At 42.6% G+C, this 12,262-nt stretch overlaps 1 protein-coding gene across 3 annotated transcripts in view; it reads left to right on the plus strand.

The window, feature by feature from the left end:
- Positions 1 to 6,857: 6,857 nt before the first annotated feature.
- NCKAP5 (NCK associated protein 5) overlaps positions 6,858 to 12,262 on the plus strand; it is a 768,565-nt gene continuing 763,160 nt past the window's right edge. For all 3 annotated transcript variants that reach the window (XM_045560321.1, XM_045560316.1, XM_045560320.1), the window contains exon 1: positions 6,858 to 6,989. In XM_045560321.1, the coding sequence (XP_045416277.1) occupies positions 6,921 to 6,989 (69 nt within the window). In that variant the 5' untranslated portion in view covers positions 6,858 to 6,920. The remainder of the gene's footprint in view (positions 6,990 to 12,262) is intronic.

The following is a 12,262-nucleotide window of genomic DNA, read 5'->3' on the forward strand; positions in this document are numbered from 1 at the left end:
GAAAAAGGCTTTTGTCACGTCTGTCTGAGACTGTTTTTGAGCCGCTAATTTATCTGACAAGGATGGATACCACATTTGGGAAATTTGTTAGCATTCAGTCTTCTTCTAAATCAGTTTCAGGAAGCTATTAGCACTTAAAAGACATTTTATGGTTGAAAATCACATAATTTGGTATCTTTTTATACTCAAGTCCAGAACGGACACAACACATTTCTGCGTTTGGTTAGTATTGTTTAGTCAGAGTGCACATGCACACATACACACTCATTTACACTCATGCACGTGCACACACACATGCTCATGTACACTTGCATGTACACGTACAATCAACAAATGTATACATGTCCCGTACATGCACACACATACACTTGCCCATCTATATCATGAGTAATGTATTAATAGGAGAAAGTTATTGAGCCAATATATCTTCTAAAGGAGACTGCTGTGTGTATGTGTTTATAATATTAGGAAAGGAAGCTTTCCCTCCTGTCTACTTAATAGATCAGAATGAAAAGATTTCAATACAAAGCCGACTAGAGTTTCAAGCATCCTACTTGATAGCTGTAAGCAAATTATATAAATTTATAATTTCTTCTTCTTTTCCTCCTGCTATTTACAGTTTGAAAATGAAAGCAAGGTGTGTGTGGAGAGCAGTGGGAAGAAAGCAGGGAATGGATTTGGGAGCATTTGAGTCACAATTTTCTGTCACTCTTAACCTTGGCATTTGAAGTTCCTTCCCTGAACCCGTAAGTGATAGCTTCAATGTGAGTTTCTGAGTTTCTGAGATATTCATATATTCATTTGGAGTCTAGATTTGATATTTCTATCTTTAGTCAACATTATTTTCTGAACAAAGGGAAGGATCAGTTTAAGTAGGCATATTGGAGAGCCTGCGAGCATGGAGATAGGGAGAAAGGTGTTTATCTGAATTGTTTGTATCTAACGTTTCTTTTCTTTCGGGTCAGGGTTTGAAGATTACGAATTGCTGGGTGCAGTGGCTACAGAAAGGCAGTTGGTGCTGAAACAACCACGTGTCCCTCAGCCCTTGAAAAAGGGGCAGAGACCAAGAAAGGGGTCATACCTTCACCCTCTGAAACCCGTGCTCGATTGGCTGCACATTAGAGATACCGAGGGATCTTAAAATAATGATTCCTGGCTCCCACCCCCGGCAATCCTGATTTATCTGGTCTGGGGATGGGCCGTCATGACCCCCCAGGTGACTCTAATAAACAGAAAAGCCTGGGAACCACTGCTCTTCGCTGGTGGTTGCCAACCCTGCTGCTGTGACCATACTTTAATGCCTGAAACCAAGTGATCTGTGTGGGGCCTGGGCGTCGGTATTTTTTAGAAGATCCCTAGGTGATTCTAAGGCGCAGCCAGGGTGGAAACCCACTGGGCTACCTTGTCAAGGGCGGGAAGCCTGCTGCTCTTTGGATTTGTCCTTGACCTATTCTCCTCTGCAATTATTCTTTGTGTGCCCACCGTGTGTTGGGAGCTGCAAGGGCTATACCAATGAACTTGACACAGTCTCTGCTCTCTGGGAGTTCGTGAGGCTGCAGACAATTATGTTTTGCATTGTTTGTGGCTTAATGAAGCTGACTGGAAAACATCTTGAATCTGGATGTGGAAGGGCTGCCTCATGCATTATCTCATTGGAACCTCACTGTAACCTGGTGAGAAAGGCATAAAAAAATGTAAACTCACAGAAGTTAGGGATCTGCTCAAATTTACATGGCAAAGAAATCTGGGAAGCAAATCTTCTAATGCCTAAGCCAGAGAGCCCTTCTGGCACTGCCATTAATATGTCAAAGCAGGGGTAGGACGTGGGAGAATCAGAAAGGCAGAAGTTGAGCTGGAGAAACTGCTCAGAACGTGAGAGTGTATCTGAGTGAGTGAGTGAGAGTGAGAGTGGGGGGGAGGGGTCAGGGAATATGCCTTTGAGATTTTATTCAATGACACTGTTTTGTCACTGTCTCTTAAAAATTTTATATGTAGCCTGTTAACAAAGTCTGGCAGAAAATAGAAATTACTGACATCTTTAGAAATATTAAAAGTCTGTCTAGCATGGGAAGGCCTTTACTGTCCGTTAGAAAAAAAATTTTTTAAATAGTTTATTAAGAACAGCTTAGATTTCTATAGATACCGAGCAGTAGTAGTTTCATCAGCTAGAGATTGATGTGCATGTGTGTGGGGGGGGAGGGAGATCTGCATCAATAACCATTAGTCAATGAAAGGATGCTTAATTTCCTGTCTTCCTTCAACTCCCTGACCGTTTCTCCGCCCCATGGAGGGAGGGGGGAGGCATCACTCTGAGGCAGATGTGTGTCTTATATAACCAGAGATGTGAGAAGACATAGGAAAGACGTGAACACAACTGGGTTTTGGCACTTTGTAAGTGCAGGTAAGGCCTAAACAGTAATTTTTAGGTGTGCGATATTTTAAAGTTATGACAAAATATTTTCTTTGAGGCTTGGGTATGTCTGTATGTGTTTGGCTAAAAAAATAACTTCACTGTGATAAATATGTATAGTATTTCTTTGTTTTAACAACACAGTATTGCTGCCCTGCTCTTTATATGTTCACAAAGACAGCTGTCAAGATTCATTCATTCATTCATTCATGTATTCATGTAAACAACAAATATTCATCATGTCACTATGCATTAATATTACCTATGAGAACTTAGAACATAAAACACTGTCTCTGCCCTACAGAGGCTTAGTATTTAATAGATAATAATCCCAGGCTATTATTTCAGAAGGCTCACAAGAAGACATCCAGGTGTTTCCCAAGGAGGGCTTGCTGCCTGTCCAAAGGCATCTCCAGGGGGTGTGCATCAAACATTGTCAAGCCTGGAAAAAGGAAGCTACTCTAGATATTGCAAGCAGAGAGGGATTTAATGCAAGGAATTTCTTATGAAGCTACTGCAAGGGCTGGAGGAGCAAAAGGTATGAGGTCATGGTACTCACAGATTGGGGCATTGCTACTGCCCTTTCTTAGCTGAGCTACTGGAGGAATCAGAAATTTCTGGAACCTGCAGTCATCTGCTGTTGGTGCTACTCTGCCAGAGCTGGAAACAGAGTGGCTTCCCCCTTTTTCTTGCCTTCTCATCTCCTCTTGCTGCTTCCCATTGGCAGAATTCAACATTAACCCGCTGACCAAGAATCTTGGTGAAGTAGGTTGCACCTGTACACCCGCAATGCAGAGGAGAGTACAGTAGGGTGAGGTGAGGTGAGGAGGGGCAGAAAGATCCAACAGTCAACAAATAGAGAGGGGTGGGGTCCGGAGCAGCCACTGCCACCCAGGGTTTTCCCTCAGTTTCTTAGATCCAGGAATTTGATTATTAGAACACTCAAATGTGGTCAGGCTTTGAAATGTGACTGAAACTAACTTTTATGGGCTGAATTGTGTACCCCCAAAATCCAAATGTTGAAGCCCCAACCCTCAGTGTGACTATATTTAGAGAGAGGGCCCTTTAGGAGGTAATTAAGGTTAGATTAGATCATAAGAGTGGGGCTCTAATATGATAGAACTAATGTCCTTTTGAGAAGAGGAAGAGGCACCAGGGATGTGCACCCGCAGAGAAAACACCTTGTGAGAGCACAGCAGGAAGGCAGCCATCTGCAAGCCAAGGAGAGAGACCTCACCAGAAAGCAACTCTGCTGGCACCTTGATCTTGGACTTCCTGCCTCCAGACGTGTTAGAATATAAATTTCTGTTGTGTAATCCATCCAGTCTGTGCTAGGATGTTATGAAAGCCCAAGTTGACTAATACACTAACCAAATACATGAATAATTAATATAGAGTCAAATGCCAAATTGCAAATTTGTACTAAAAATGTTATTTTCTAAAAGATTGCCTACTTATATTGTCTGGTCAATACCTTCTTCTTCTATGAGTAAAACTACATAACAGTCAAATAAAATTGGACAGTTGATTGACAACAGTGGTCTCCGAGCAAGTTGAGTTAGTTGGATGGTACAAATGGCCCCATGTAATCGCAGGTGTCTTCAGGATCTGATATACGTTTCCCCTCTAGACCTTCAGCCTCTGCTGGATATATGTGGGCACTCTCTCTTCCCAACAGTGCCAGAAATAGAGTGTGAGTGTCAGCTGTCCTGACTTTTCTTTTGTTGACCACTTCTCTTTTCATATTGCCACATCCTGGTTGCCATTTTGCTTCTTTTAGGTGGCCTTGCTTCCATCCATTTGGATAACTTTACTCTGATGCTTTCCATGATTGTTTGATGGTTTAACTCACACATTTTCACATTCTTGAAGTGGAGGCAGTGCGTGCACTTTGACTGGGAATTGGCCAGGATGCACTGCTATTGCTGCACTGCCTGTTCCGGTTGTCAGTCCTGATTGGACTGAACCTTTAGAATTGGCCAATACCTGTGCCATATCATTGCTAAATAATTTAAATATCATTTTTTCCTGAATTATTGGCACCTTAAAGTATGAAAAGAAATTGACTAAATCAAGCCATTGAATCAGCTTTCCACATAGGCAGACTAAGCTATTTGAGAACTGTAAAAAGCATCCCCATTTACCAAAGTGACAGCCTCATCAGCCTATGATAGAGCATGAAATCCGGTAGCTAGAGTTGCTTTTAATGATTTTAATCATATTCACCAGAAAGGATAATCAATATATCTAATATTTAAATTTCCTTCATACAGGTACCTAACCACAGTTTGGAGTTATTTGTGGTTTGCTTATTTATTTTCTATATATCCTACTAGACTGTAAGTTCTATGAAGACAGGGCCCTGGTCTTTCTTGTACGTAGCTGTGTCACCTACATCTAAGGACTGGGTGTTCCATATAGCAGGCACTCAATACATATGTACTAAAGGCCAAAGGATCATTTATTATGATCTATCAAAGCCCCATGCTCTTTGAGATTAAGACTTTGGAGGGCATGTTTTTGATAGAGGAGGAAACACGAGGGCCTGAGTAGTCTCTCTAGCTACACTGATTACTCCAAAGGGTGTTCTGAGCCACAAGCATACAGTCACTGAGTTGGGGCGGCGGGGGCTGCAAAGCGTGTAGGAACTGCTCAGGGTAGGAAAGGCAGGCCCCCAGACAAATTTTACTTGATTAAAAGTTTTGCCTATAGTAATAGTACTAACTTTTTTTCTGAAAAATACTGCCTAGAGTTGTTTTTTGACTATTAGGCCCTGGCAACAAATACATATTAAGAATTTACTATATTTAAAGAACTATCTTAATTGACTAAGGTGATTAATAAGGCAAGTCCCTAAGGATTCCTATGAAACTTGGGAGAAAAAGGGAAGCGTTAGCAAATGGAGTGGTCTAGGACAGTCTTGTGCCGGAGATGGGCCTGAGCCAGGCACTGGAGCAAGGGGGGATTAGACCAGAGGGAGGTAAGGGGTGCGATCGAAAGCATGGTCTCAGGAATGTGCTTAGCATGTTTGGGGATTGTAAAAGACCCATTGGCAGGAAGTAGACCTTGAAAATGATGCTAAAAGTTTGAATTTTATCCTGAATTCTGATTGGTCCCCTGGTCTGAGTGGACCAGTGATGTATTAAAATCAGTGTTCCCAAAAGCAAGCGATGGAATGACTAAGATGGAGGAAGGATCCTAGGCTAGAAAACGAGTCCATCAGTTTCCTGAGACTGACTACAGTTTGGGCACACCCTGTCTTAGCACAGCTGTCTCAACCCTCTGCATGGAGGAAACCAAGAGAGCAACCCACACACTGTGGGCTGTAGGGTCCAGTCTGATCCATGTCAGACCTGGAGCAATTTCTTTTCAATTAAAAAAAACTGATTAATGTAGCATTTTATTCATTTCTGCTCTTCTATATCAGCAGTACAATGGCTATGTTTATTTATAAGGATTATGAGAAATTTCTAGACCTCAAAGTGCCTTCTGAATCACAGGGACGTATCAAATCATATTGACTAATATTTCTAAATGTAATCTGTGGGTAATTATAACCTGCATGTAACTTTTAATTTATTGCCTTTAAGTCATCATTTGATTGCCATTGTTGTTTTTGCCATTTAGAAAAATGAATTTCAGAGAGGCTAAATGACTTGTCCAAGGTCACTTGGCTAATGGGTAAGAAAGCCTGGGTTGAAACTCATTTCTTTTATGTCAGACCTTTTAGATCTTGGTAAATATTAGAAGCTAAAACTTAATATATATGAAGAATCCTTATTAACCAGAATACTTAGTGATTCTAGAACAAGCAATCTCAGTGGCATGCAGGCATGAACTTTATCCCATGTGGTAAAATGCAGTGGGCATTCCATTAATACTCCTTGACAATAATGACATAATCCACCATTCATTCTGAATCAATCTGTCCCAAAAGGAATGTATCTTACGGTGTTCCTCAAATATTTTTAAATTAAATATTTTTAAATTAAATATTGACAATAACGTTCATGCTTCGGTTTCCTCTCATTGGGCCTTGAGCTTAATAACTTGGTTGCGGAGCATAGCTTTGTCAGTTTGATCTGCTGGAATTTGCAGACAGCATCTATGTGCACAGTAACGGAATGAGTTTGGTTGATAGAGGGAGGATGGGTGTGGAGCAAGTGTGGCATGAAACGGACTGTTTGCTTTTTTCCTCTGCTGATTCAACCTGCAAACCCATTCCCCAACTCCATTAGTAAAACCTATAAAAACACAGGGGCCACCATAAAGATGACTCTGACATTTGTAACCTAGAGAGTTCTTTTGAGTTGAGAGAGCCCAGCTCTATACTTAATATTTGGGTCTGGGTATATTTTGGCTTCCACACTTGTTTCTGGTTAGAAAGTTAAAAACAAAGGTCTAAACACTGTGCACTTGGATAGTAAAACACATGTTGTCTTTTTGCAGTGACCCTGGAAACAGACGGGGGATTCTTATAAATCACAAAGGAAAATAAATAACTTCACCCATGGAGGGAAAGAGACAACTTGAGAAAAGGGACTTTGGAAAAAGGCTGTCTCTAGACAGCAGTCTTGTGGTAAGTACTAAATGTTCATTTACCACTCTATATGTTTTGGCTTAAACTGCATTATTCTTTGACTGTTATTTCCTGAACTCTGTGCTTTTGAAACCTCTATTCCAGTTACCCCATTAGCAACATCCCCTGGGATTTTATTTCATTTAGTTTTTATAAACTCAAAAGCCAGAAAATTATTGGAATGTTTGTATAGTGTCTTAATAGGCAAATGTCATAATCTGTCAACATTATATATAATTAGATTAATTCCAGCTGAAGTAGACTTTAGCCTATACAAAAACACTACTGTACGGCTGATGCCAAATGCCAAGCCTACATAGAGTTGTTCCATCACCCATTTATCTTAACTTTGGGAGTAAGTTGAACAAGAATTCAATACAGCTTCAAATATTGAAGAGCCAAGAAAGTGTCTGAGATCTTTTTAGGTACGTAAATCAGTTCAGTTGTCTGTAAGCTTTCTTTCTCAGAGTTTTAATGCCGATGAACATCATTCTTAACAATCTGGTCGGGTTTGCTTTCAGGTATGAGAATCTGGTTAGTCCAATGAAATGGACTAAGTCACCGATATCTAAAGGTTGGCCACTCTCTGACAGTCTCTGGGCTCACACGTATGGGTCACCTCTTCTGTTCCATAATGCATGCGAATAGAGCAAGAGATCAAATCAAGCAAGTCACTCCTTTCTCTTTGCTCACCGACTGAAACAGAAATTAACTTGGCTCTTTCTTTAGCATGTTTTACAGGAACGTGCTTTATTCACTTGTATACTCCCAGCCTCTGGCCTGGGGTCTGGTACAGAGCTGGGATTCAATGAAATATATATTGGTTTGATTTATCAGTTGTACCTTTCAAACTCTGCAGCTGCGGGTCATGTCCTGTCTTCTGCAGATTAGCTATTTAGCCCATAGGCCAAGGCTTCCACCTCACACACTGTCCATGGGTGTGAGTTTCTGGAAATTGAGAAAAGATTGCAGTAAGTGTTTATGTCGGGTGCTTCTCTTGGTGTTCAGAGTCCACTGCAGTGCCTATGTGGGCTATGCACCGACCAGCATACCTTCAGAGGCTAAGGACTTCGGTAGTATTTTAAGTTCTTCTCCCCATGGATGTGACCCCATCTCATTTCCTAGGTCTTGCTGTCTCCAGGTAGAATGTGGTGAAAGTAATGTAAATGTGTGTGCGTGTGTGTATGTGTATGTGTGTGTGTATGTGTTTATATGCAGATTCTCTTTTCAACTTCTGGGGAAACTTGGGATAAAGAGATAATTTCTCAGCCTCTCTTCTATAGGAAAAAACACTTCCTACATATCAACATGCCAGTAGGGTCTGCCTTAGGCCTAGGCAAGGGACAAGACGGCCATATGGTATGATGTGAGCAGCTCAAGAAAGACTCTCTTAACCCAGAAATATCATCCTGATGGGTTGGTCTCCAAAGCCACAGATTTCTGCCTTAGGTTTCAAGTAATATGCAAATATCCTATAAAGGCAAGCATACTAAGCTATAGTCTTTCAATAATTCATAGTAGCACTCATTAATAAAAGGCCTTGGATCATTCCCAGATGTCAACCAGATGAGCAGCATTTTGCTGAGGGACTGGCAAGCAGGAGAATGATGAGCACGGTGGCTGGGGAAGGCGGGGCTGGGGCGGGACAGAGCAGCAGAGCAGGGAGCGGGTTACCGTGAGGGTATTGGGTACCTGCAAGTCAGAGGAGAGAACAGTGTCAGTGAAACCTTTGCCCACATTTCAATGTTGCCTAGAGACAGCTCGAATACGGGTGTAAGTAAAATCCCATCACATTACCAGCGCTAGCTGAAAACCCAAAACCAAGCCTGTATTCCTCTTGGCATATGGCTGTACCCTGAGACTTGTCGCAGGCTGCAAATCTATTTCTTGACTTGCTGGCATAGAAACACAAGAGAAAATGAGAACTTGTTGCTTGGCACCATGGGGGAAAATTAATCCTGCTAAATCTCCCTCTATCATGTTTAGGAGAAGTTTTACACTACTGAAATATCTTTCTTCCTGGAGACAGATGAAGTGTTACATCTGTATGCCCAGGTTGGGGAGATTCTGAACAAGCATGACCTCTCTCACTACTACGTGTATGGGGGTGCTTAAATGCTGTTAAACATTACAGCACTCAGGCCAAGAGACTACAGTTTTTCCCTCGGTTGTAGTAGTAGTAACATGTTCTCTCCTTCCTGTATGTCGCTGCTGCTAGGACAATGCCAGCTAGAGCATTCTTTTTGACTGGGTTCTTTGGGAGTGAGATCTGTTGAAACCACCTGGAGCACAACTGTCAGGCAGAGAGCTAGACTGGGCATAAGATCAAAGGTGGTGGCCTATAAGGCACTTGAACCCAAGACACCGCGCTCCTCTTTGGCTCTGTGCTGAAACCACACAAATAACTAGGGTAATAAGCAGGTAGGAATGATTATAGATAAGGAATGCTGCAAAATAGAATAGTTTAAGACTGGCGAGGTTACCTGCTCCTCCTGAGGTCACACAACTAGGATTACGGCAAGAGGAGAAAACAGGTCTTTTATGTGTCACCTCACGTCTTTATCTTTCATTATATACTATCCCAGGAAGTGAAGATGGCCTTTTGGGAAACTGAATAGAGGAAAGAGAAACATATTAAGTTCTTAAGTCTTGAAATTCCATTGCAGAAATCATCAGGACCCATATTTTTGAGAGTTAGGGGGCCCAGAGGTAATTTCCACTTTTCAGATTTTGCAGGAGAAAATTCCCCATAATGTACTGCAAGAATAAGGTACTATTAACTTCATTACACTTTTTATTTTATGTAATCAAATCATTGAAGTGTTGAGCAGAAATTATAGCTCCCTTGCAACGGCTTCTAAATTTTTAAGCTGGAAGAACCACAGAATAAAGACACTCACAGTCCAAATACTGAGAAAAGCTCCAGTTGGGGGAAATAAGTTTGGGGTCCTTAGTCACAATTTTGCTTTTAGGACGTGGTGTGGGAGAGAGTTTGAGTGTGCGCACGCACGTGTGTGTGTGTGTGTGTGTGTGTGTGTGTGTGCACGTGCGCACCCTGGTAACACACTGAAGTGTTGTTTGATGTTGATGATTTTTTACTTTATGAATCGCCCCTTTTAAGGAGAAAGTGACAGGTGCGTGAAACTGAAATGGAGAATCTGTTTTGATGTGGGGGGTAAAGACCCAGAAAGAAAGACGAGTGCCTGAAGTCTGCCTCCTCCAGTGGGAGTGTGCCGGGCAGCCATATATCCACGGCAAGTACAGCCTTCTCTCTGATAACAATAAAAATCACTCCAGAAATCGAGGCCTCTTCTTGACCCAAAACCATTCAGCCCTCCCCAGGATGCTTTTTGATCAGAAAAAGTCATCATTTCCCACTGTGCTTTTCTATTTGCAAGACTCATTCCCAGGCTGCACGTATAGCCGTTTGACACTTGTAGCCATGACAGCATTTAGCTGATGAGCATGCTGGCAAGTGAATTATCTTTTTTTCCAGCTCACATTGCAATGGCAAACATTCTCTTTTAATTTGGGGGGGAATACTTTTAGCTTTTAAGCATAGATGAGAGTGGGGGTTTCTTTTGCAGATTTTTCCTTGGTACCCTCCTTCCTCCCTTCCACACCAAAGGAAAACAAACATTGACCATACCAGCTCTGACAGCAGTGTAACTCTGATAGACTTGTGGGGGCAGAAATGGACCTACACGAGTCCTTCAGTTCATCCTTCAGCCTCCTGACAGTTTCCATCCAAGTCATTACAATGATCAGGCCTTCTGCCACGTGCATCAGCACTAAGTTAGTCAACAAGCGTCACTGACAACCTGCTATGGGGTGGGCTGGATGGTTTTCATTTTCTCCTCCAGATCTTTCTTTGTCTTTCTCTACCTGGCCTTGCGCCCCTAGAGGATGTACCACATGGACCTTGCCTCCCGACATCTGGCTGTGCTTGGCCAGTGGGAGGAACTAACAGCAGCTCAGAGGTACAGGTCTTTGTTCTCCTGCCCTTTTTCTGCCTGGGCTCCTCTGCCTAAGGTTGCAGCTTTTTTTTTTTTTTTGGACAACCTCCTCCTAAAACTCTAGCTACAGTTATAACCACCAATGTCTCCATCTTCTGGCACCTTCTCCCCATGCCCCTTCAGGCTTCTTTGTAGCAGTGGCTCTTGGATGTTGCTAGCCCATCTGTTGTTGGTTCGCCTTAGCTTGCCCACAGTGTAGTAAACAGTTCCTGTACCCAGCTCTCGTCAGTTAGATGACTCGAGTGTGCCTTCTTTTTCCTGTAGGGTCCCCCAGCCGATACAGGGAGATACGCTCCTCCAAGTGTTTCTAGTTTGGGGAAGCTGACCGAGCAAGCAAGGAAAATACATGACATGGAGGTGAACAGTATGGCACTGGTAGTACTAGGAGCTGAGATCCCCCCAGACGGCGTGAGGAGGTACCAGGAGGAGCTGGAGAGGGAGCCTTGCTTTGAAGCGATGGGGGCATGTGGGAATGAAGGAGGAGACAGCAGAGAAGAGACAACCCAAATATCCTGTACTGCACCCTCTGGTGACAACTCATGTCACTACTGATCTTTTCATTCCCAGGGAAACATCTTCCTCATATCACATATAATCTGTGCTGTTTTATGCTCAATTATTTCCCCCATTTAGTGACTAGAAGTAATTCTGAGGCAGGGGGCAGCAAACCCTGCCTGCAAAGGTCCAGAGAGTGAGTATTTCAGGCTTTGCAGACCACGTGAGCAGTTGCAATTACTCAACTCCGCTGCTGGGGAAGGATGGCAGCCACAGAGGACACATGAACAAATAGGCGAGGCTATGGCCCAATAAAACTTTATTTACAAAGACAGGCAGCAGGCTGCATCCTAAATGTTGTCTGCACTCGCAAGAGAAATGGGAAATTCGGCAGTCCAGGTCTGCCTTCCCTGGTAGTGATTTGTGTTTACTCTGAGCGTATGCAGTATGCCCACGTGGGCAGAGGAGCAGGTTTAGGTTGTTATGCAAAGGTACGTACACCCCAGTGGCAAGAAATAGGGAAACAGAAAAATATTTTATGACTATTTAGAAAATACTGACATACTGTATGTCCAGACTCACTGAGAATTTTTCAAAATTCAAAATAGAGGTATTGTTAGTGTTGCTCAGTGCAGTGGGTGGGAATTCTAAGGGAAAAAATCTTCATTCTGTAGTGCTTCAGGCACAGCTGGAGCTTTCTTCACTTTTACGTGCCCTTATTAGGCCTGTGCTCACCACAAGGATGCTGCACGGAGCACACAG

Source organism: Lemur catta, chromosome 8 (assembly GCF_020740605.2).
Source record: "Lemur catta isolate mLemCat1 chromosome 8, mLemCat1.pri, whole genome shotgun sequence".
Lineage (NCBI taxonomy): Eukaryota > Metazoa > Chordata > Mammalia > Primates > Lemuridae > Lemur > Lemur catta.